The sequence below is a fragment of the Petaurus breviceps genome, unplaced genomic scaffold, assembly GCF_028583685.1.
Source record: "Petaurus breviceps papuanus isolate PSGF00001 unplaced genomic scaffold, PetGlider_PUasm1.0 183, whole genome shotgun sequence".
NCBI lineage: Eukaryota > Metazoa > Chordata > Mammalia > Diprotodontia > Petauridae > Petaurus > Petaurus breviceps.
Genome location: NW_027185791.1, coordinates 77,922 through 101,022, shown reverse-complemented (window position 1 = coordinate 101,022; position 23,101 = coordinate 77,922). Strand labels below are relative to the sequence as shown.

The following is a 23,101-nucleotide window of genomic DNA, read 5'->3' as shown; positions in this document are numbered from 1 at the left end:
ACGGGCCATAAAGGCTGCAGAAGGAGGTACTGAGTTCCTCAAAATTGCCAAGGCCATCCACTGCATCCTGGGCCATCACCAGTTGTCTTAACTTTTGTCTTGCCTCTAGACTTGAATGACTCTGGAAGAGTGAGACCTATGACTCCACACAATCCGACCTCACTTATATCCAATTTATATGTGAGTCAAAAGACACCACCCATATCATTTTACCACTTTTACCTACCCCATAGTCCTGTGGGGTCAGGCAAGTAACAGAGCAGAAAGTGTGAATACACTGGGAGCCACAGTCATAACCCTGCACACAGGTGACCCAGGGAATGGGGCTGTCTCCTCACTGGACCGAAGCAGCAGTAGGATTCGGCAGCCCGGGGGTGTCTGAGCAGCCTTTTTAAACAACTGCATTGCTCACCTCCTGGCATGAGGAAGGAGCTAAAAGAGTTGCCCTAAAAATTGTCTGCTTCACCTAACCTAACCCTGGCCTGCTTACACTGCAGGCAGGGATCCCACCCTGTGGTGGCAGCACACAAAAGTTTTTGGCAAAGATGATTCCATTCCCCATTGGTAGATGGAATGTGCACACACTTATGGACAGCATGAAATCCAACAGACCTGAAAAACGAACAGCTCTTTTGCAAGAGAACTCAGCGGGTATCCCATCCAAAGAGCAGCCCTGAGTGAAACCAGGCTGGCAAACGAAGGCCAGCTTACCAAAGTCTGAGCTGGATACACATTTTTTCTGGAGTGGCCACAGTGATGAGGAGTGCTGTGAAGCTGGCATAGGCTGTTTTTTTTTCTTGTAGTTTATTTTTTTTATTTTTTAGTTTACATCATTCATTTCCACAAGATTTTGAGTTACAAATTTTCTCCCCATTTTTCCCCTACCCACCACCCCAAAACAGTGACCCCACTGCATATCCCCTCCTCCAATCTGCTCTCTCCTATATCTTCTCCCATCCCCCCTCCGACTTTCCAGTTGGCATAGGTTTTGCAATCAAAACTTGTATGCTTCCCCAAAATAGTGAATGACGGGCTCATGACAATGCAATTGCTATTTGAAGGAAACCACCATTATCAATGCATATGCTCCCACTATGACATACCCTGATGAGGTCAAATAGAGAAATTTATGAAGATCAAGACCCTCATCATCAATGTGCCAAAAAAGGAAACGCTTGTAATTTTGGGTGACTTTAATGCCACAATAGGCATAGACTCTCAGACATAGCAGGGATAGAGTTGGAAACAGCAATAGCAAGGGTCACTTACTACTGAAGAGTTGTGAATCTCATAATCTTCTCATCACCAATGCTGTCTTCCATTAACCTAAATGCATTAAAACTTCCTGGATGCACAAACACTGGCATTTAATAGACTATGTCATTGTAGGGAGAAAAGGCAGACAGGATGTGAGAAAGATGAAGGCTACGTGTGGCACAGAGGGCTAGACACATCACAGACTTAGCCTCTCCAAGCTAAATATTCATATTTAATGAAAGTGGCAGCCCCAAGACAAGACGACTACCAGAAGACTTAATGTCAACAGAGCAGAGCACTTCTCCATGTGCAGGGGGTTTGTTGCTAACTTGGAAGGAAAACTGAGCCAACACATGATTGGCAATAGTGGAGCAGAAAAGGAATGGGTGGCTTTTAGAGATTTAGTATACAGCACTGCATTTACTCATCTGGGCCAGAAACACTCACAAACATCAAGATTGGTTTGATGAAAATCATGGGTAAATTCAGAAGTTACTAAGCGAAAAGTAGTAACTCCACAGGGTTAACCAGTTTTATGGTTCATCCATCTCTAAGAAGATGGTGCTTAACTCTATCAAGAATAAGGCCCAGACAAAGCTTAGAGAGACACAGGATTCTTGTGAAGTGAATCCGTTTGCCAATTCCACAGCAGCATGTTTGCACAGGTTTTGGATGATGGATGATGCTCTCATGCTTTCCCAGTCATCAGTGGAGTGAAACAGGGCTGCGTGCTTATTCCCATGCTTTTTTAGAATGATGTTTTTGGTGATGTTGTCAGATGCCTTCAGCAAGAACAAAGACGGCATCAGGGTCAGCTACTGCACTGATGGCAACTTATTTAACTTGAAAAGGCCATAAGCCAAGACTAAAGTGGAAGGAGAGTTGGTAATGCCAATTTTTGTTTCTGGATGATTGTGCACTTCGTACAGCCTGTAAGATTGAGATGCAACATAAGATAGATGGATTCTCTGCTGCTTGTGCTAATTTTGCCCTGACAACTAACACCAAGAAAAATTCTCCAGCCAGCATCTCACCATTCATATATGGAACCATTGGTTACAGCAAATGGAGAAATTTTGAACACTGTTGATAAGCTCACTTACCTCGGTAGTTTACTTTCCAGGGATGTCCACATTGATAATGAGGTTGACACATGCACTGTCAGAGATAGTTCAGCGTTTGGGAGACTCCGAAGGAAAGTGTTAGAGAGACGAGGTATTAGATTATGGGTGGGGAACCTGGGGGCTTGAGGTCACATTTAGCCCTGAAGGTTCTCAAGTGCAGCCTTTTGCCTGAATCCAAACTTCACAGAACAAATCCCCTTAATAAAAGGATTTGTTCTGTAAAACCTGGACTCAGTCCAAAGGCTGCACCCAAGGACTTAGAAGGCCATGTGTCACCTTGAGGCTGCAGGCTTAGAATGACTACCAAACTGAAGGTCTACAGAGCTGTTGTGCTGACCTCATTGTTGTATCCCTGTGAAACCTGGACAGTATCCCAGCGCCATGCCAGGAAACTGAATTGCTTCCATTTGAATTGTCTTAGGAAGAGTCTGAAGATCAGTTGGCAAGATAAGGTACCAGACACTGAGGACCTTTCTTGAGATGAACTGCCAAACATTCAAACTCTACTGCAGAGAGCACAACTCTAATGGGCTGGCCACATGGTTCGAATGCCAAAAAGACCATTTTATGGATAACTCACAGTACTTGAGAAGTTAAAAGAACCTATACAAGGCCACTTTCTTTTTTTTTTGACAGGGATTGCAGGGCATTTGGGGTTAACTGGCTTGCCCAAGGTCACATGGCTAGTAAGTGTTAAGTGTCTGAGGCTGGATTTGAACTCAGGTCCTCCTGACTCCAGGGCCGGTGCTCTATTCACTGTGCCACACAAGGCCACTTTCAAGGTCTCTTTGAGGAATTAAAGACATGGGAAACAGGCACAGGACCACCAAGCATGGCATGCCCACATCAAAGAAGGCACTGTTCTCTATGAGCAAAACATAACTTTAGTAGCTCAAAAGAAATGTGAAATGCAAATTTAGAGACATGTCCCCCTATGGCCTATTTGTGGCTGACCTATGGTAGAGCCTCCTGAGCTCGTATTGGTCTGACCAGCCACAGTCAAGACACATTGTACCTTTACCCCAACATAGTGACGTCACTTTGGTCCTCCTCAAGCACAAAAGACAACAACCAACTGATGTCTAAAAATTTAGGGTTTTTGATTGTTTTATATTGCAGTGCTTATGACAAATATTTGCAAAGAAGAACAACATGAGAATAACTGCACCTTATGGGCTAAAGTCGTTTTCAATGGAAGAAGAGACAGAGACATTTTACAAAAACCTCCTAATAAAATCAACATATATTCTGATCTTCAATAACTTAATGAAATTAAAAAATAGGAACCAGGAATAAGGAATGAACAAAGCCAAAGATCTGTAGGTTGCACCGAAGATTCACTGTCCTCAATAAAAAAATTAAAAATGCTAGAAGTAATGAGTACCAAGTAGTGTAACAAAAAAAAAGGTTATATTTGGACAGGAAATGGCTCATTACTGATCTGAATCATTCCTCAACCAACTGTCTGTTTATAGTCAAAGTACTGATTTACAGCAAAGATCTAAATTAGTAAAAAAAAAAAAACTGGAATAAAAATGAGAAAAATGTATGCCACAATTAAAACGTCTACAACCCAACCTATTTGAAACAACTATTTCTTTATACATGATATTGATGGCAAAAAAAAAAGGATGATGAATGGAAGAATGGCCATATATTACAAAATTATTTTAACTAATATAAATCAATGATCATAAATGAAAAATAAAAGAACTTAAAAAGTACTTTAATTTAATTAGCAAAATTGACTTAATTACCCATCAGACAGATATGGAATCTAAGAATAACATTGATTTAAGATATAATTTTTTAAATTATGTAGGAACCCACCACTGCTTTCTATTTCAAGTGGTCATTCCCCTGTGGGCATGGCTAGATAGTATCACACCTTTGTAGATGAATTGGATAAACCAGGACTTCTATCAGCAAGCTTTGAATTCATCAGAAATTTTGAAAATCTCAAAAAAGTGGAGTGGGTCTCCTCCTTCCCATCCCACCATGGTCCAATGAAGAAGAGGAAGAAGACAGCAGAGCTGCCTCTGAGAGGTACCCAAGTCTTGATGAATCAGGAACCAAGATGGGGAAAGAAACCAAACCTGAAATTAAATACTATATCAAAAAGAGCCAAAGTTAGTTGAAAAAAGGCCATTTTGTTCCCTCAGGTACCCCACCCTTCAAATCCTGAAGAGCATATCTCCTATCAGGCAGGATGTCCCAGGGTATTTCAAATTGGCATCAAGATTCCAGGATGATAAAAGATAATGCATAGAGAAAAATTAGGGACTAGATTTTAAAAATTCCAGTGATATAGAAAACTCCCTGGTAAGGAAACTCCTATTGATGTAAGTCAACATCTCTCTGCAACTTGTAATTTTAGAGCTCAGTAAGGCATTGGAGGTTAAGTGACTTGTTCAGGGTCAAACAGCCAGTGTATGTCTAAGGTAGAACTTGAGGTTCAAGTTCTGGGTCTGAGGCCAGTTCTCTGACAATTATATCATGCTTCAAGTCAAAAAACAAGGAGAAGCAATGGTAGATAAAACCAGTTTAAAGAAAGTGAGGAAAGAGACCCAACTGAGCAGTCATTTAAGTCAAGGGCATGTAAGAATGAAACTGGAATGAGAGCAACAAACCAAATAAATACATAAAGATTTGCATTTAAAAAAACATGACTTTTTTTCCATTATCAAGTGGAACTGTTGTATTTGGACTCTGTTGTGACAGTCGTAGATGTACTTATAGAACAGTAATGGGAGAAGTTAGGTGGCTCAGTGAATAGACCACTGGCCCTGAAGTCAGGAGGACCTGAATTCAAATCTGGCCTCAGACACTTGATACAACTAGTTGTGTGACCTTGGGCAAGTCACTTAACCCCAACTGCCCTACCTTCCCCCATTCCAAACAATAGCAACAAAAAGAAGAGTAATGGAAGAGAGAAATGGAACTAAAAGAAACAAAGATGGGGAAAGCAGCTAGAATGGACCAACAGTACCCAGAGGAGATCCCATGCTGGAGGTGACATGATTTTAGGGATATTGAGGGATCAGTTCATGAAACATCTGAAGGAAAGAAGATAGCAAGAGTATGGGGAAAAAATCTCAGTCCTTAGTAACACCAAAAAGTCAAGTAAGAGAACATCAGTAATTATCAACCTATATGCTTACTTCCCATTTATATAATATTTTTAATGAAAACAATCTATACGCATATTTAGGGCATCCTTGATGAGAGTATCCAGAGGAAACAGGAAGGCTTTGCAAGCAGTATTCCACAGTAGGTAACAACTTGACTAAGAGATAAAGAAAATACAAGATCTGACTGTGCTGATTATTTGTCATCTTAAAAAAAACCCCCACTTGATTTGGCATAACAAAACACTGCCCTAAAAGCCTTTAGGTTTTTTTTTCCCCATAACAAGGCATGCCTTATCAAAATTATGAAAGTTTTCTTAAAAGATCTGACAGCAAAGACAACCTTGCTCAATGACCCTCTGATCATTAAAATCAAATGAGGCATAAAACAAGACATATTCTTGCCAAGAAGCTTGCCACTGTGACTGAAAAGATCCAGTTGAGGGGTGCCTCCTCGTGTAGGGTGAATTCTTTCATATGCTCCTGTTTGCAGATGATATTCTGTTGGATGCATCAAGTGCCAGAATATTTTAGAGTCTTCTAGAAGAGATCCATAACCACTTAATGATCCATAAGAAAAACCAAATGGAAGAAGAATGTCTTTTGTCCAGACTATGACATGCAATTCAATGTACAACTTAAAGTACTTGTCCATCAGCATAAATATTAGAGAGACATCAAGAACGGCCCAGAAATGAATAGGAGGAAAAGGGTAGACTGGATTGCTTTTGGAGAACTGCGAAGTTCTTTTAATGACTCCAAATTTCTCCATGAAACACAGTCCCATCTTTTTTAATGCCATCATTCTACTATTGATGTTGAATATAAGTAATGGAATACATCAATCTCAAAAGAATTAAAAATGGGAGGGAACTCAGAGGGACATGGAGAAGCACATAAAGTGTGTGAACAGTGTGCAGAACATGAAAAATAAGCAGCAATGAAAAAGAATCAGAGTAAAGATTATCATGAAAGAATTGTCTTGTCGAAAAAGAAGAGCTGGTGAGATGATGAAAGAGTATTAACTGACGTGACCATGACCATGAGCTTCACTGGTAACTTTACAATGTAAAGAAAAAGATCCGAAAACATGAACAACAGTGGTACAGGACAGAAAGGCACTGATAGCTGCAATATGAATCACTGGAGGTAACATTCAAACCAAAGAGAGGGAAGAGCCATTGGGGCATTTAAAATATGAAAAGTACTTTGGATATTATTTCATAAGCTTCACACAAAAAAAATATGTGGCAGGTTTTACCTCATAGGTGGGCTCATCATTATCATCAATATTTTATAAGAAGGGAGGAAGGGACCTCCCCTCCCCCCCCACCCCACCAAATCACGCACAATGAAGATTTACTGTGAAAACAAGATATCTATTTCTCATCTCTTAATGTAGTCACATATTATAAGAAAGCGCATTTATCTATACCCTGTAGCATTTATCAAGTTTGAACTCTCCTCCAAGTAGGTTGAGAAGTAAACAGTATAGTGGCAGCTAGGTGGTGCAGTGAATAGAGCACTGGTCCTGGAGTCAGGACTGAGTTCAAATCCAGCCTCAGACACTTAACATGTACTAACTGTGTGACCTTGGGTAAGTCACTTAACCCCAATTGCCCTACCTGCCCCCTCCAAAAAAAAAAAAGAAGTAAACAGTGTAATTGGCTGAGAATCAGTCATCTCCTTGGGTCTCTGTATAAAAACATCAAGCCATTCAGTAGTTGATAATCCAGCTGTTGGAAGCCATTGGTGGAAGCAGAACCTTTTGCTTATTACTAGAGGGCAGAAAGGTGGGGAGGTGCACTGTCCTCTGCATTCATTCCCCTTCCACCCCCAAAGGTCAATGTTATCAAAGATGCTGGACTAGTAAGATGCCATACATCCAGCCAGAAGCAAAGATAGTAACCTAAGGGAAGAAAACAATTCAATGAGTGTCACAAAACCCCTTCCCCAATCCTTCCCACAGCAGAAAAGAGTGACAGCTGTGGACTGAAGATTCTTTGATTATCATTTGTTGTTGTTCAGTCATTCAGGCATGCACCATAGAATGCCAAGCCCTTCTGTCTTCCCTGTCTACCAAATTCTGTCCAAGCTCATGTTTATTGCTTCCATGACACTATCTACCCATCTCATCCTGCCACCCCCTTCTCTTTTTGCCTTCAACCTTTCCCAGCATCAGTCTTTCAATGAGCCCTGCCCTCTTATCATGTGGCCAAAGTATTTAAACTTCACGTTCAGAATTTGTCTTTCCAATGGAGTCAGAATCAACTTCTCTAAGTGCTGATTGATTTGATCTCCTTGCTGTCCAAGGCATTCTTAAAAGTCTTCTCCGGAACAATTTGAAAACATCAATTCTATAGCACTCAGCTTTCTTTATAGTCCAACTCTCACAGCCATACATTACTACTGGAAAAACCACAGCTTTGACTATATAGATCTTTGTCAGGCAAGATGATGTCTCTACCTTTTAGTATGCTGTCCAGATTTTCCATAGCTTTCCTTCTAAGGACCAAGAGTCATTTAATTTCATGGCTGCCGTCACTATCTGCAGTGATCTTTGAGCCCAAGAACATAAAATCTGACACTACTTCCATTTCTTCTCCCTCTATTTGCTACTAAGTGATGGGATCAGATGCTGTGATGTTAGTTTTTTTTTCTTAATGTTAAGCTTCAAGCCAGAATTTAAGCTCTTTTTTTTTTTCAGATTTTAAACGCTTTCACCCTCATCAAGAGGTGTCTTAATTCTTCTTCAATTTCTACCACCAGAGTGGTATCATCTGCACATCTGAGGTTGTTCCTTCTCTTGGCAAGCTTAATTCTTGATTCATCCAGACTGGCATTCTGCATACTGTACTCTGCATATAAGCTAAATAAATAAGGTGACAATATACATAGTCTTGCTGTATTCCTTTCGCAATCTTGAATCAATCAGTTGTTCCATGTCTGGTTCTAACTTGCTTCTTGGCCTGCATATAGATTCCTCAGGAGACAGGACAAGATGATCTGGTACTCCCATGTCTTTGAGGACTTGCCACATTTTGTTGTGACCTATACAGTCAAAGGCTTTAGTATAGTCAATAAATCAAAAGTAGATGATTTATGGAATTTCCTTTCTTTCTCCATAACCCAATGAATGTTGGCAATTTGGTCTCTAGCTCCTTTGCCTCTTTGAAAACCAGGCTGCAAGTTAGAGCCAAAATAGTGGAGAAAAGGCAGGGAGTGTCAGAATGGGATACATTATCTCACATAAAAGAGGCATGAAAGAACTTTTACAGTGGAGGGCACTATGAAGAAGGTGCAGGGGAGTGAGTGTACCTTACTCTCATCAAAATTGTCTCAAAGAGGGAATAACATATACACTCAATTGGGCATAGAAATCTGTCTCACCCTATAGGAAAGTAGGAAGACAAGGGGTTAAAAGAAGGGGGAGGGTAATAGAAAGGAAGGCAGATTGGGACAGAGAAAAGAAACAAAATACTTTTGAGGATGGACAGAGTGAAAGGAGAGAGTAGGATAAATGGGGGGGAATAGAATGAAGGGAAATATACAATAATCATAACTGTGAAAAAAATTTTGTATCAAGTTTCTTTGATAAAGACCTTATTTCTCAAATATATAGAGAACTGAATCAAATTATAAAAATAAGACTAGCTGTGTGACCTTGGGCCATCACTTAACCCCAGATGCCCTGCCTTCCCCCTCCAAAAAAAAAAGGCAAAAAATGCTCTAAATCACTATTGATTAAAGAAATGCAAATTAAAACAACTCTGAGTAACTAGCCCACACATATCAAATTGTTTCATATGACAAAAAAGGAAAATGATAAATCTTGGAGCAGATGTGGGAAAGCTGAGACACTAATGTACTGTTGGTGAACTTGTACACTGATTCAACAATTCAGTAGAGCAATTTGGAACTATGCCCAAAGGGCTTAAAACCACGTATAACCTTTGACCAAGCAATACCACTATTAGGTCTATATCCCCAGGAGATTAAAAAAAAAAAAAGGTAAAGGACTGATATGTGCAACAATATTTATAGCAGTTCTTCTAATGATGGCCAAGAACTGGAAGGTGAGGGGATGTCTATCAACTGTGGAATAGCTGAAGACGTTGTATATGATTGTGATGAAATACTATTATGCTAGAAGAAATGATCAGCAGCATGCTCCCAGAAAAACATGGAAAGGCTACATGAACTGAAGCAAAGTGAAATGAGCAGAACCAGAAGAATATTGTACAATGTAACAGCAATATTATATGATGATACACTGTGAATGACTTAGCTGTTATCAACAATACAACGATCTGAGAAAATTCGGAAAGTCTTATGATAAAAAATGCCATCCATCTCCAGAGAAAGAACTGATGGAGACTGAATGCAAATGAAAGTATACTTTTTTCCCTTTATTTTTCTTGGGGATTTTTTTTTGGTCTGTGTTTTTTTCACAACATGACTAATGTGGAACTATGTTTTACATGATTGCACATGTATAACCCATTTGGAACTCACAACTTTAAAAAAATGTTAAAATTGTTTTTACATGTAATTGGGGAAAAATAAAACATTTAAATTATTAAATTGAAAAATAAAATTCAACTGTAGAATTAAAAAGTTGCATCAGATTCTCATATAATAAAATAATATATATTTATAATATATAAATAAAATAAAAATGAATAAAATAAAAATAATAAAAATAATACAATAAAATCTTGCTTAGAGGAAAATCACCACAAAGTTATTTTGTTATTAAATTCATTCAAGTATGTCTGTAGATAATGATAAATATTATAATCAGATTTTGAAAAAATAATAAAAAACAACACCTTGCCAATTCATAAAATTAATCTGAGAAATTCTGGGAAAAGTCATTATTGCTTTTTTAGATTAAGTTTACATAGACTACAAAAAAAAAAGAAAAGAAAACCAGACTGTACTTCTGGTAATTATCTGTTCATATATCACTGAAGCCTAACTTGCAGAATCTTAAGCATAACCTGGATGGTGTGTGAAATGAACACAATTATTGAATAGTTTGAACATTCTTTGGCATTGCCCTTCTTTAGAATTGGTATGTAAACTGACCTTTTGTTTGAGTTTTCCAAAGCTTCTGCCATATAAAGTGCAACACTTTAACAATATCATCTTTTAGAATCTTAAATAGTTCAGGGGGGACTCTGTGACTTCCATTAGCCTTATGGTTAGCCCACTTGACTTCACTCTCCAGGATGTATGACTGTGGCTAATTTTCTCTAAAAAATAACAGGGAAGCTGTCACTGAGACTTGATTGGTCCAGAGGGCTAAGGCTTCAGCTGATTAATGGATTCCTAGATATCTAGAGCAGAAAAAGTCCAGCCCACATGGATTCAGTGCTGTTCAGACTTACCAAATATCCCACACCCTTTTGATCCTACATACCCTGTATATGAAGCTGAAGCAGATTAGCCAGTGCATCTTTGTTGAATATTCATTCCATGCTATGGCTAACTAAAAATGACCTCTTCTTAGCTGGTCTAGATGTGTCTCATTTCATTCTAATTGTAAACCCGAACCACTAGATTGACTTGATTCAGACATGGCTCAAAATAGAAGTTTTTACAATAATCTAAGTGAAAAGAAATACAGTCTGAACTTGGGAGATAACAATGGGAGTTGAGAAGAAAGACCAGATGTGAGAGCAATTGTGGAGATAGAGGTGAGGAAGAGGGAGGGTTGTGAGTCTGAGTGACTCATGAATCATTGCCATCAAGAGAAACAGAGAAAATTAGGGGAAGGACAGGTTTAAGGATGATGCAGAAAGAAGGCCTAGGCCTTGTCTATAAGAAGTTTTAGGCCAGTCTAAAAAATTAGTTTTGTTCATTTCAACAGTTTCATAAAATCACCGTAGAGGACCTATCTGAAAAATTATAAGCTGAAGTTTCAAGGAATTGTTACTATGTCCTTAAGAGCACAGAAACCAAAGTTACAGATCTTACTGCAATTCTATGAGATGTTTCTCCCTATGGAGTCAGGGAAAATGTGTGTGGTTTTGACTTTGATCCAAGAGGATTTTTGACGGGTCTGAAGGAAAGACAGAGAGAAAAAAATGAGGAGAAACCTTTACTTTGCTAGAATTATAAACTGATTTTATGAAGAAACACAACGAGACTATTATAAAGAGTGAATCTGGAGAGAGATTATCTTTTAGCGAAGCTAAAGATACTGTTTTTCTGACAATTATGGAGAGAAATTTAGAGAAAAAAGAGAAAGAGGAAGATATCTTTTTTTTTCTTATGAAACTGTTTTTCTTTATGAACAGGATGAAGACAATTCTAGCAAAGAGATTTGTTATCCTGAGTGAAGTAAATGAACAAATGAAAACTAAGTCATTTATCGTTGTAGGAAAGATTTGAGGTAATTGACTAACTGTTCTCACAACTAGAATATTTTAAATTATTATCTATGTCATTGTTTTATTACTTATTTCATTGCTAAACTTATATTCAATAACTTTCATGTTTATTTAAATAATTAAACATTTTTAATATTGATTTATTTTTTTATTTAAGCCTTTAGGAAAAAAAAAAGCTTCTGTAGTTTACTAAGTAAATATTATTTGATGAAATGAAGTAGGGACTGCTCAAGTTAACTGTCTAATGAGAAAGTTATTATAATAATAAGAATATACACATACCCTTTAATTATGCTAGAGTTTAGGATGAAAACATTAAAAAGAGGAATGAGTCAAAGGGCAAGCTGAGGGGTGACTTTATGAGTGTGAATGATCCCAGATCTTAGATTCTTTGCTAAAATAGTATATTAGGGTTTAGAGCTAGAAGGGACCCTGAGATATCATCTAATCCAAACTCATCATTATACATATGAGGAAATTAAGGCCCAGAAAGGTAAATGACTTACTTCAAGTTACACAGTACAGAGCTAGGATCTGATCAAGCTCTTGTTCCATAAGCACTGCTAGTTCTACCTTACCATTATGAGTTTTTAAAACATGTAATGGTTTCAGTCAGACAATTAGTTGGTCACATTTTAGTGGCCATCACTTTGAGTGAAAACAATGAAACCAGTTTGTGCCTTTAGATAGTCTTCAATTTTGAATCCTATCTACAATGAAATTTCCCCTCATGAATAGCTTCATTTATGTGCTTTCCCAGTAGATAAGCAGTCACAATTTTGTTGAGAATTCTCTGTAACAAAAGAATGTATGCTCTCATCAAACAAATTTATGGTATAAATTATTTATACTAGCTCACATTTAGATAGTTTTTTAAAAATATTTTATTTTTATTTGGAACTCAAGACACCAAATAAAGTGGGCATTTCCATACAACACACACACACACACACTCACGCACAAATAGAAAAAGGCTATCTCAAATTGCGGATCTCCATTATGTACAGTTTGCTTTTTTAAAAAAATTATATAATAAATTTAACCTGTAGCTTTCTAAGCTGTCCTGCATGTCTGTGACTCCACCTGGTCTTTCTTCTGTTCTCCTCTGTGCATTAAAAAAAGTATCAATAACCCTCTTTTCTTTTATTTTTATCTTTTAAACATATACTTTAAGGAACAAACCATACATAATAGTTACAATGTTCTATTCTATTTTCTTTTTCTGCTTTTCATGTTCTTCATTTTTATAGTTCTTTTAGTTTGTAAAGCACTTTACTGAAAACAATCCTGTGATCGAATATTATCCCAATTTACATGTAATGAGACTAAGTTTCAAAAAGGACAAATGACCTACTCACAATCACCCAACTGGTAAGTGCCAGAATCAGGACTTGATTTCAAATCTAGTGCTACTTTCACTTGGCATAACTGTATATTAATTTATCACTTTTTTCTGGCATACATATATCTCCATACATATCATTTAATAAAAATAACATTTATCAATACCATAACAGGGTCCAATAAATATAGTTGCAATTTATATAAATAAGTTTATGTGTATGAGTATATAACTTTGAAGTACAAAATTATAAAATCCACCAACAGTCCAAGGTCTTTCCTCTTTGGATTGGACCTTAAGCATCTAAATTAAAATCCTAGGGGAGTTACACAAAGACACTTTTCTCATACTTTGGCTGTTTCTGCCCACTGCTGAGAGATCCTGTGGCTTCTCTACCTATTTTCATCTGTCCATTCCTGTTCTGGGTGTGGCTTGACTCAGGCCAGTCCCTTGGTAGATTAGGTTTGATACTGGAAGGAAATGAAACTCTTCTAACAGTCAACCAAAGGGAACTTACTAGCCAAAGCAGGGGAAGGATATTTAACAAGGACATGCATTAAGATACTGAGAGGTGATTCTACTGTGGTCTGCAAGCTAAGTGTCAGAAATAGACTAGAGCTCCCCTGGTTCTTTTGTCCTTAGGAAACTATGAAGTGATGTTAACAGCATGAGCCTTTAGTCCCCTGACCCAAACAAATCTCAAGGACAATTTCAGTACCTTTTAAGGAAAAACTCACCTAACTTTCATGGGATGAGAAAGCTGGTTAGGGTTAGGAAATTGCTGCCAACACACCTTGTATATACTTTGTTCTTTTATATGAACATTTCCCCACCCAAAAAATATCCCTCCATACAAAGTAACCATGCTAAGGGCAGGGCCTGTTTCATTTTTTGACTTTGTATCCTCAAAGCATAGCATAGTGTAGTGTTGTATAGTTCCTGGTACATAGCAGGTGCCTAATGTACTATGATATTGTCAATTGACTGAATTATTGATTTATATTTATTAAGCTCCCTTGTATATTTTTTGAGCAGGGAGTGACAAGATCAGAGCTATACATTAGAACAATTAATCTGACAGTAGTGTGTAACATGGATTGGGGAGGGTGAGGGTAGAGGGGATAAGAGACTGGAGGGGCAAGAAGACAAGAAACTTATTATAATAATCCAGATTAGGTAACAAGAATATGAAATAGGGTGTTAACAGAAGTAATAGAAAAGAGTTGAATGTTAGAAATTTCTGAAGTAGAATTGAAAAGGGCTTTATGATTGACTGATCAATTTATTTGAAGGAGGGGTATTGAAAGGGAAGGATCAAGAAAATGGTTCCAAGATTACAAAAATGAATGACTTGAGAATAGTAGTGCTTTAGTAGATACTATACATTGTTTAAGGTACAGGGAGATCTAGGCTTTATTAAGAATTTTATCATTGATTCACATATGACTTCATAACGCTGGTTCTCAGTTTTTCTTTTGCCTATAAAAGGGTATGTATATATATATATATATGTATGTATGTGTGTGTGTGTGTGTGTGTGTGTGTGTATAAATCCTACCTTTAAAGGAATCTCTGAGATACTTAAAAAAAATTCAGTTGGCTTTAGGCAAATCTGAATGTAGTCTATATTGCATTTATTAGACTAAGCAGAGGTAGTAGTTGGGACCATGCTAAAAAAGAATGAAGACATTCTAGAAAATGGGACAGGTCAAGCACAGATAAATGAGAATTAGTGATTTTTTTTTAAAAGAGTGATTTAGGGAAAGGGTTGTAATATGAAAAAAAATTACAGAAATGCATTTTTTAAAAAAGGAGGGTTGCCTTAGGATAATTAATTACTTCTTCCCAGAAGACTAGATCCTTTTCTCTTTAGGGCATCATTAAGTACTAAACATAAAAGAAAACATTTCCAGACACCATCATTTAACTTCCCTACAGGGAAAGAAATTAATGATATCCCTATAAGCCTGCACACTACTTTCACAATTGCCACATGCCACCTAATAAGTTTGGGAGCCTGAAAAAGAAGGCTCCCTGAGAGTTCTTCAGGTTGTATATAGAACACCATACAAACCAAATGGCTTCAGGCATTTAGGGACCACATCAGTTTCATTCTTTCAGCACTTTTTTCTATTATTAAAAAAAATCCCTTCAAAATAGTCTATGATAACATACATTATTTATAAAAAGAAGGAAGGAAGAAAGGAAAAGAAAAATGCATTTAAAGTCTAGAATTGTGAAATTGTTAAAATTCTGGATCTTGTTTTTAATATAAAACATGTTCAACCAAGATAACATTTTCTTGATACTGCAGAATAGGAAACACTACATTGAAAGCTCAGTCCCTGTGGTTCAAATTCCTCCACCTTGGAAAAAGATTATCTTCTTAAAGCATTAAGTAGTATTTACACGAAAGAGATTAACAAAAAAAAAAAAAACCTAGTGGGGCAGCCAGGTAGCACAGCGAGTAAGAGCACTGGCTCCAGTGTCGGGATGACCTGGGAATCAAATCCAGGCTCAGCACCACACCCAGAAACACCTGGCCATGTAACCTTGAGCAAGTTACTTAACCCCGATTGCTTTAAAAAAAAAAACAGTTGAAATGTTGTATAGTAGTCGTGGATACCCATGAAAAATTAGAGGTGGGCAATTGCTTCTTTTGTTAAAATACTTTTTTTTTTTTAAATAATTTTTTTTGGAGGTAAGAAAGGAAGTTTGGGAATTAGATTTTTCTAAATTATTCTCTTTATTATCCTAATTTAAATACTTTCTCTGTATGTCCCATTTTCATTTTCATAAAAAAACCAAAATTCGAATCAGGCCCCCAACTTAACATCCAGCATTCTTTTCACCATGATCACTGCCTCTCTTTATTCACTATGTGCTTTAGGAATCTTGCTACTTGTGCGAGAAATCACAAATATCTATGAACAACCTGATTTAGGAAATGTTTATAGTGGCAGTATGACATAGAGAATCTGGTGCTGCACTTTCATCAGGAAGACCTGAGTTCAAATTCTTCCATATATAATATATGCTTTTTAAGACAGTGAAGTCAAAAAATAAAAGAGAAAGGAATACTTTTTAGGGGAAAAAAAGGCCTAGAAAATGAATTAAAGAGAAAAGAGGACTTAACTACTTAACAGGGAGAAAAAATAGAGGGTAAGAATTAAATAATTAATTAGAACAGGCTTGCACAACATGCCACCAGACCAAGAATTTCAGGTGGCTGTCACATGACCCACAGCAAACAACCATTGTCAGTCTGTCTCTAGTCTAATCTATCTGTGGACAGAAGTTTTTTTAATTTTGGCCGCTACCTACTGCCAATTTGTGCAGGTCTGAGTTAGAAGAAAGAAGGGAAAAGGAATTAGTAAGTAAAATTCCAAACTAGAGAAATGTAAAACAAACAAGAGGGGCATGGAGCTTGAGGGTGAGAGGAAGAGAGTCTGGGGGAATAGGGCTGCTTTTAAAATAGGTTAACAAAGTTAACTGGAGATAAAATATGGTATTTGCAAAGGGAAAGGTGGAATTTTGGAAGAAATTTTGGAAGAAAACAATTTTAGAGACAAATGGAGGAAAGTATAACCCTAACTTTCATAACTTAAATTTATGTCCCTAAAAACATACAGTATAAAATAGAAAAAGAGAGGACTGATAAACTGAAAATGTATTTTTAAAAATTATAAAGTCAACAAAAAAATATAAAATAAGCACAGACGAGGAGATATTAAACATTAGAGAAACAGATAAATCAGACACCAGAAAACTAAAGAAATGACAAATAAAAATAAAATCTGGTTCTTTGAAATGAGTAATAAAATTAAGGAACTTATAGCAATCTATTTTTTTAAAAGGACAGAAAGTTAAATCAACAAAAAAGCAAATTAAGAAAGGGAAATCACAAAAAAGCCAGAAACAATAAAAAGAATTATTAGACTCTGTGTTTCAATCATATGCCATGAAAACAGAAAACAAAGAAACAGAATTAGTTGTAAAGAGAGTACCAAAGAAAAATCTCCTGATCCCAATGAATTTGCAGAATTCTATCAAACATTTAAAAGTATCAATATGACACAAATTGCTCTAAAAATTGAGAAAGAAAACTTTCTATTAGACTCATTTTATGAGGCAAATTAATCCTAGTACTTAAACTAAGGAAGGATAAAGCACAATAAATAAAAATATAAACCAATATCATTAGTAAATACAGGTTTTTCGATTTTAAACAAAATCCTATCAGACTATAGTAATTCATCCAAAAAATCATTCATTGTGACCAAACTCGATTTACACCTGGAATGAAATGCTGGTTCAGTATTAGGAGAAAAAAATTAAACATAACTAATCATATTAAAAACAAAACCACATGATTATCTCAATAAATGAAAAAAAGGCCTTGACAAAGTAAATTATACATATGCATTATATATACACGCACATATAAAAACAATATAAGTTCACATTTCTTAATTATATTTCTTGTTCTCTTCATATTAAAATATTTATGTTTATTGATGATTGTTATACTCATTATGAAAAAGATAATTTAAAAGAAATAAGCTCACAAAAATGTGGAAAGGGAATGGAAAAAACTTACCAAAGAAATTCTCATCTTTTTCTCTTCTTCATTGCAAACGATGATTCACTTCTATCTCACCTGCTTTATATTTTAATTCTACTAAGATCAGATAAAGGTAGGGCTGGGTTCAATAATAAACACCATAGGAATGTAGATAGATTTTGAAATGTCATGGAAGCACTAAGGCTGTTATCAACATTGCTTACAAGGTTGCTTGCCACAGGGCTCACACTGCTGTAATATCAAACATACAACTGATTTATCTTAATTTTCTTGGCGAAAATTATCAGAAAAGTACAAATGGAGGTAGCTAGTATCTTAGAAATGTGTTCTGTGAATGGTAATCACAACTTCACGAAACTTGAAAACTAGGTTTATTACCAAAGAAATGAACATGCGTGTAGAACCCAAGGAGTTTGTAATTAATACAGAAGTTTGCATATTTATGACAGCAAGACAAAAGAAGAAGGAGGAAAAACAGAATTCCACCTTAAGAGGCATGGCATGGGAGGGGAATGGTGTAGTAAGGGTGGGAAAAAGATACAACCCCACCCAAAGGGAAGGAACAAGGCAACAGGCAAAAGGCAAATTCTTTTCCCTTAGAATGGCTAGACCATGAAGGTATGAAGGTTTCCTAATTTACAAGGGCCCAGTTGCATGTGCCTAGTGCAGACTGTCTGGCACTTGTCTTCACTCCCAAGGACATATAAGGAGTCCAGTTTGGGATGCAAACAACAAATTAGGTCAACTGGGGCAGGGGACCTTCATCCTTGACACATTCATGCATGGTCTGGGTCTAATGTTTCTGGAAAATATGGCAACTCTAAATGACAAGTTCAGGGGACCCCTTAACAGTTCTCATTATTAGCAACAGAAATCTGTGATTAAAGCTCATTAAAAACAAACACAAACATAGTAAAGTCCTGGGTACTGCCAAGGGGTCCCCTGAACTTGTCTGTTTGTTCAGAGCATCTAGGAGGCCCTGAATGGTTCAAGGATGAAGTGCCCCACCCCATAGCTGACATAAGTTGTTGTTTGCATCCCAAACTGGACTCCCTGTGTGTCCTTGGGAGTCAAGACAGGTTCCAGATAGTCTGTGCCAGGCTGGAATATTTGCTTGTGCAGCTGGGACTCTGTAGATATGCAGACCATCCTTTCTTCAAAGTCTAACCATTCCGAAGGAGAAAGAATGTGACTTTTGCCATTGTCTTGCTATTTCCATTTTTAAAATCCACAAACGCAAGTTTTAGATTTGCATCATCATGATCATAAAACTTCCGTAAAGTGTGAAGGTCCAAATAACTTGTAAATTCACACTATCAGTTTTTAAAAATGAATACAAATTTAAACTAAGTAGACCACTCTCCATATAACCTGGCATTGACCACTTCCAATAAACATGGTGATATTAGTAGTAGGGATAGTTCTAATTCTTCCATCTATTTTAATGATACATATAATTTTTGAAGGAGCTACATAGCTGTAGTAGATAGGGTGCTGGGCCTCAAGCCAAGAAGACCCAAGTTCAAATCTGACCCAGTCACTTACTAGCTATGTGACTCTGGGAAAATCATTTAACCTCTGCTTGCCTCAGTTTCCTCATCTGTTAAAATTTGGGAAAATAATGGCACCTATCTTTCAGGGTTGTGATGATCAAATGAAATATTTGTGAAGCGCCTTCAGCAATTGATGCTCTATAAATGTTAATTATATCCCATTAAAAAAAAAAAGAATCCTGGATATGGATTAATGGCCACCGGGCAATAAAGTTAGAGCTTTAAAAGCCAGCTTTGGGAACTTTTAGAAACTAGGATTATTTCCCTTCTTTAATTTTCTTCCATTTAATAAAGTAATGTATTCACATTGGTGCAAACATAGGTCATACTCTCCCCCCCCAATCTAATTTGTATAAAACCTAAGTATGGATTATAAATTTATTCAGTTTTAACCTATGTATTTTTTTCTAAAGGGATCTTATTTCAATGAAATAATCTATGAAGAATTCAGTATGTATATACATGAAGAAAAGGAGGAAAAAGAGACAGAGAAATAACAATAATAACTAATACTTTTATAATGCTCTAAGGGTTTTAATTTTTTTTTGCAGGGGGGAGGGCAGGGCAATTGGGGTTAAGTGACTTGCCTAAGGTCACACAGCTAGTAAGTGTGAAGTGTCTGAGGCCAGATTTGAACTCAGGTCCTCCTGACTCCAGGATCAGTGCTCTATTCACTGCCGCATCTAGCTGCTCCTGCTCTAAGATTTGCAAAGCATATTACATACCTTTCCTCTTTACAACAACCCCATGAAAGAGGTTCTACAGGTTTTATTATCCTCATTCTTCAAATAAAGAAAGTGAGTCTTAGAGAGGGTAAGTGATTTGCTCAAGGCAATAGCTAGTGTGAGAGGTGACATTTGAACCACTGGTCACAGGAACAGTACTGTTTCCACACTGCCTTTCTGATAAGAAGAAAGTAGCATAAACAAACAAAAGTATGGCTACAGGGAAGAAATGTTACTGGACCATATTAGATGTCTATATTATGGACAAAGATATTCAAAGCTTTCCTAGGCTATTCTGAATGACAACTATCTGTACACTTCAGTTGTTAACACAGTACATTTTATTGGGGGCTGATATTCCAGCATCTTCCCATTGGCTAGAAATCCAAACCTGTTTTCTTACCCTGGTTTATGTTTTAAATCCTTTGAAACACACTCCTAGAGCTCTATGGATTGTTACTATAGTAGGCAGCACAGAAGAAGGTGGGGGGAGCCTGAATGGGGCTGTTGGCCTCCCAGAAAACTATCTCAAATTCCATATATGATGCAATATCCCATAGCATATTCCCAGAGCTCAAGTCTACTTTCAGATTCAGGGACTCAGGTGCCTATAAAGATCCAAAAGCCTCTACTAAATTAACACAATTACTATTAATGTAATTACTCTTGCTGTTTGAATTGGAAACTACTTAAAGTAAAACAGGCTGTTTTTATCCCAGTGCTGACTAGTAGACTCGACAATGGTCTAATGTAACTCTAATCCAAACGGTCACAGTATTCTTAGTTCTATTTCCAGCTTTAACAATGACACAATGTACAGTCTGGGAAAGTTCTTTAACTTATCTGTGTCTTTAGTTACTATCCTTCTTCACATTTATGAGATATTGTAAGGATACAATTAACAAAGTTTACGAAGCCTTTTTTGTTCTTTTGGGAAAGATTGTGCAGTCAACTTGAAAGGGAGAGAAAGTCATGCCCATCTGAATCAGTGTTAAGTCATGTAAATGTAAGACATTTTCTAGAGAGTTACAATTTTTTCCATGTTATATATATATATATGTTTCCATGTTATATATATATATATATATATATATATATAGGAATACAACCTAGGTTAAAAAATGTTTGCAAAAGGGGGTGGCCAAGTGGCACAGTGAGTAAGGGCACTGGCCCCAGAGTCGGGGATACTCAGCACCACACCCAGAAATAACTGGCTGTGTAACCTTGAGCAAGTTGCTTAACCCCAATTGCTTTAAAAAAAATTGTTTGCAAAAAGTAATTTCAGGATCTATTTTAATATGAATCATTTATAATAGGCATATTAGCTAACTATAAAGTTTGCTATTAAAGTGTTTTCCAACGTATTTAAACGCCGTATTTTAATTTTAGCATTCTCCTTATTTACACTATTAATATACAAACTGGTTTCATAGTTCAAATAAGGCCTTCCATCCAGTCAGTGTCTCTTAGTTCTAAATTAATAAAAGGTGATTTTACTGTATATGGATATAAAGTATGGCTAAGTTCCCATGCATACCAAAACACTCATATCATAGGATCATAGATTTTGAGTTGGAAGGGAATTCAGAGGCTATTTCAACACCCTCTTTTACAGAGGAGAAAACTGAAGCTTAGAGATAAAATACACTAAAATAACTAGGCGAGCTTTCTATGCTGGCTCAGATCTCTCTACTAGTAAAAGTTTACAAAACTGAGAAAGTAGAATGCTACTCTGCTTCCCTACCCATCCACTCCTAAGAGCGCAAATTATAACTTGTCACTCCAATTTAATGGGGCGCACTACTAGAAATCAGGAAACCTAAGTGGGATTTCAGGCCTTACAGTGTAAAATATTAAATGAGTCACCAATGTACAATGTGCTTTAGTTTTTCCACCAGTAAAAATTAAGATGTAATCCCATCATTGTTGTGAGGAAAAAGTATAATAGGAAAGTGGGATGATAAACATGGGCGGGGCTCCAGAGATGCTATTACTACAAAGAGAGGAGGACCTTTCGCAGTCCCAGAGCAGGCCTCGGGAAGGAGGAATTCTACCCCCTATTCAACTGAAGGGGTACAGGGTACAGCCATTGATGGACACTCTCCCACACACCCCACAGTGATGGGGCGGAGCTAGATCAGAGGGTGGAGCCACTTACGAGATATAGGCTGGGTAGCCAAATCCTATCAGGTTGCAGAGCAGAGAGGCCCCATAGCCAAAAACGAGGTACAAAGCCACCAAGCCGATAATACCTGAAGAAGAGAAACAAAATGAAAAAAAAATGTCACGGCTAGGGATTACTAGGGACTCATTCTTCCCTTATGCTTTCCTCATACCAGCATTCACTAGAAGCAAAATCTTGAGTTCTAGGAATTTCCCTCCTGGTTTAGAAGGAAAAAGGAAAGTAAACAGAGTAAGCGATTGGCTCAGAACCTCAATTCGGTGAAATTTAAGGGGTGGAGTCTAGGGAGGCTGATCAGTAAACCCCAGCCCCCACCACAGGTTAAGAAGGAAGAGAGAAGGGAATGGAGAAGCCGAGGGGGTTGGGGGAGCGCCAAACCTGCAAACATAAAGCGATACATGGCAGCAAGGCTAGAGGAAGAGTCTGACACGTCAGCACCCCAGTACTTTCCAATTTCCTCCTCCAGGAGAAAAAAAAAACCCTCAAATTTAGCCCTTCCCCCAGAGAAGCTCTTCCTACTACACCCTTTTTTTCTTCAGTCACACGTGCCCCTGGACGGAAACCTGAGAGCCTTAGAGCACTTGGCAGTGGTTTTCCCCGAGCTTCAGGGCTCCATCAGGCCGTGGTGGGGAGTGACTCACCCTTTCAGCTCCCCAGAACCACACGCAACCCAAGCCCAACTAGGGGGGCCGGAAGGGCGCGGACTGGGTTTCAGTAACCCAGAGCAAAGGCTTCCAATCGGCTCCCCGGTCTCTACTAGACACTATTTCTCATGTCAGCAGTCACCAGCAAGCCCCTGGATAGCAG

The 23,101-nt window shown here is 37.4% G+C and overlaps 1 protein-coding gene across 1 annotated transcript in view; it reads right to left on the bottom strand.

The window, feature by feature from the left end:
• REEP5 (receptor accessory protein 5) overlaps positions 1–23,101 on the bottom strand; it is a 40,002-nt gene that overhangs the window by 16,232 nt on the left and 669 nt on the right. Inside the window, exon 2 of the mRNA XM_069087766.1 lies at positions 22,271–22,364. Within this exon, the coding sequence (XP_068943867.1) occupies positions 22,271–22,364 (94 nt within the window). The remainder of the gene's footprint in view (positions 1–22,270; positions 22,365–23,101) is intronic.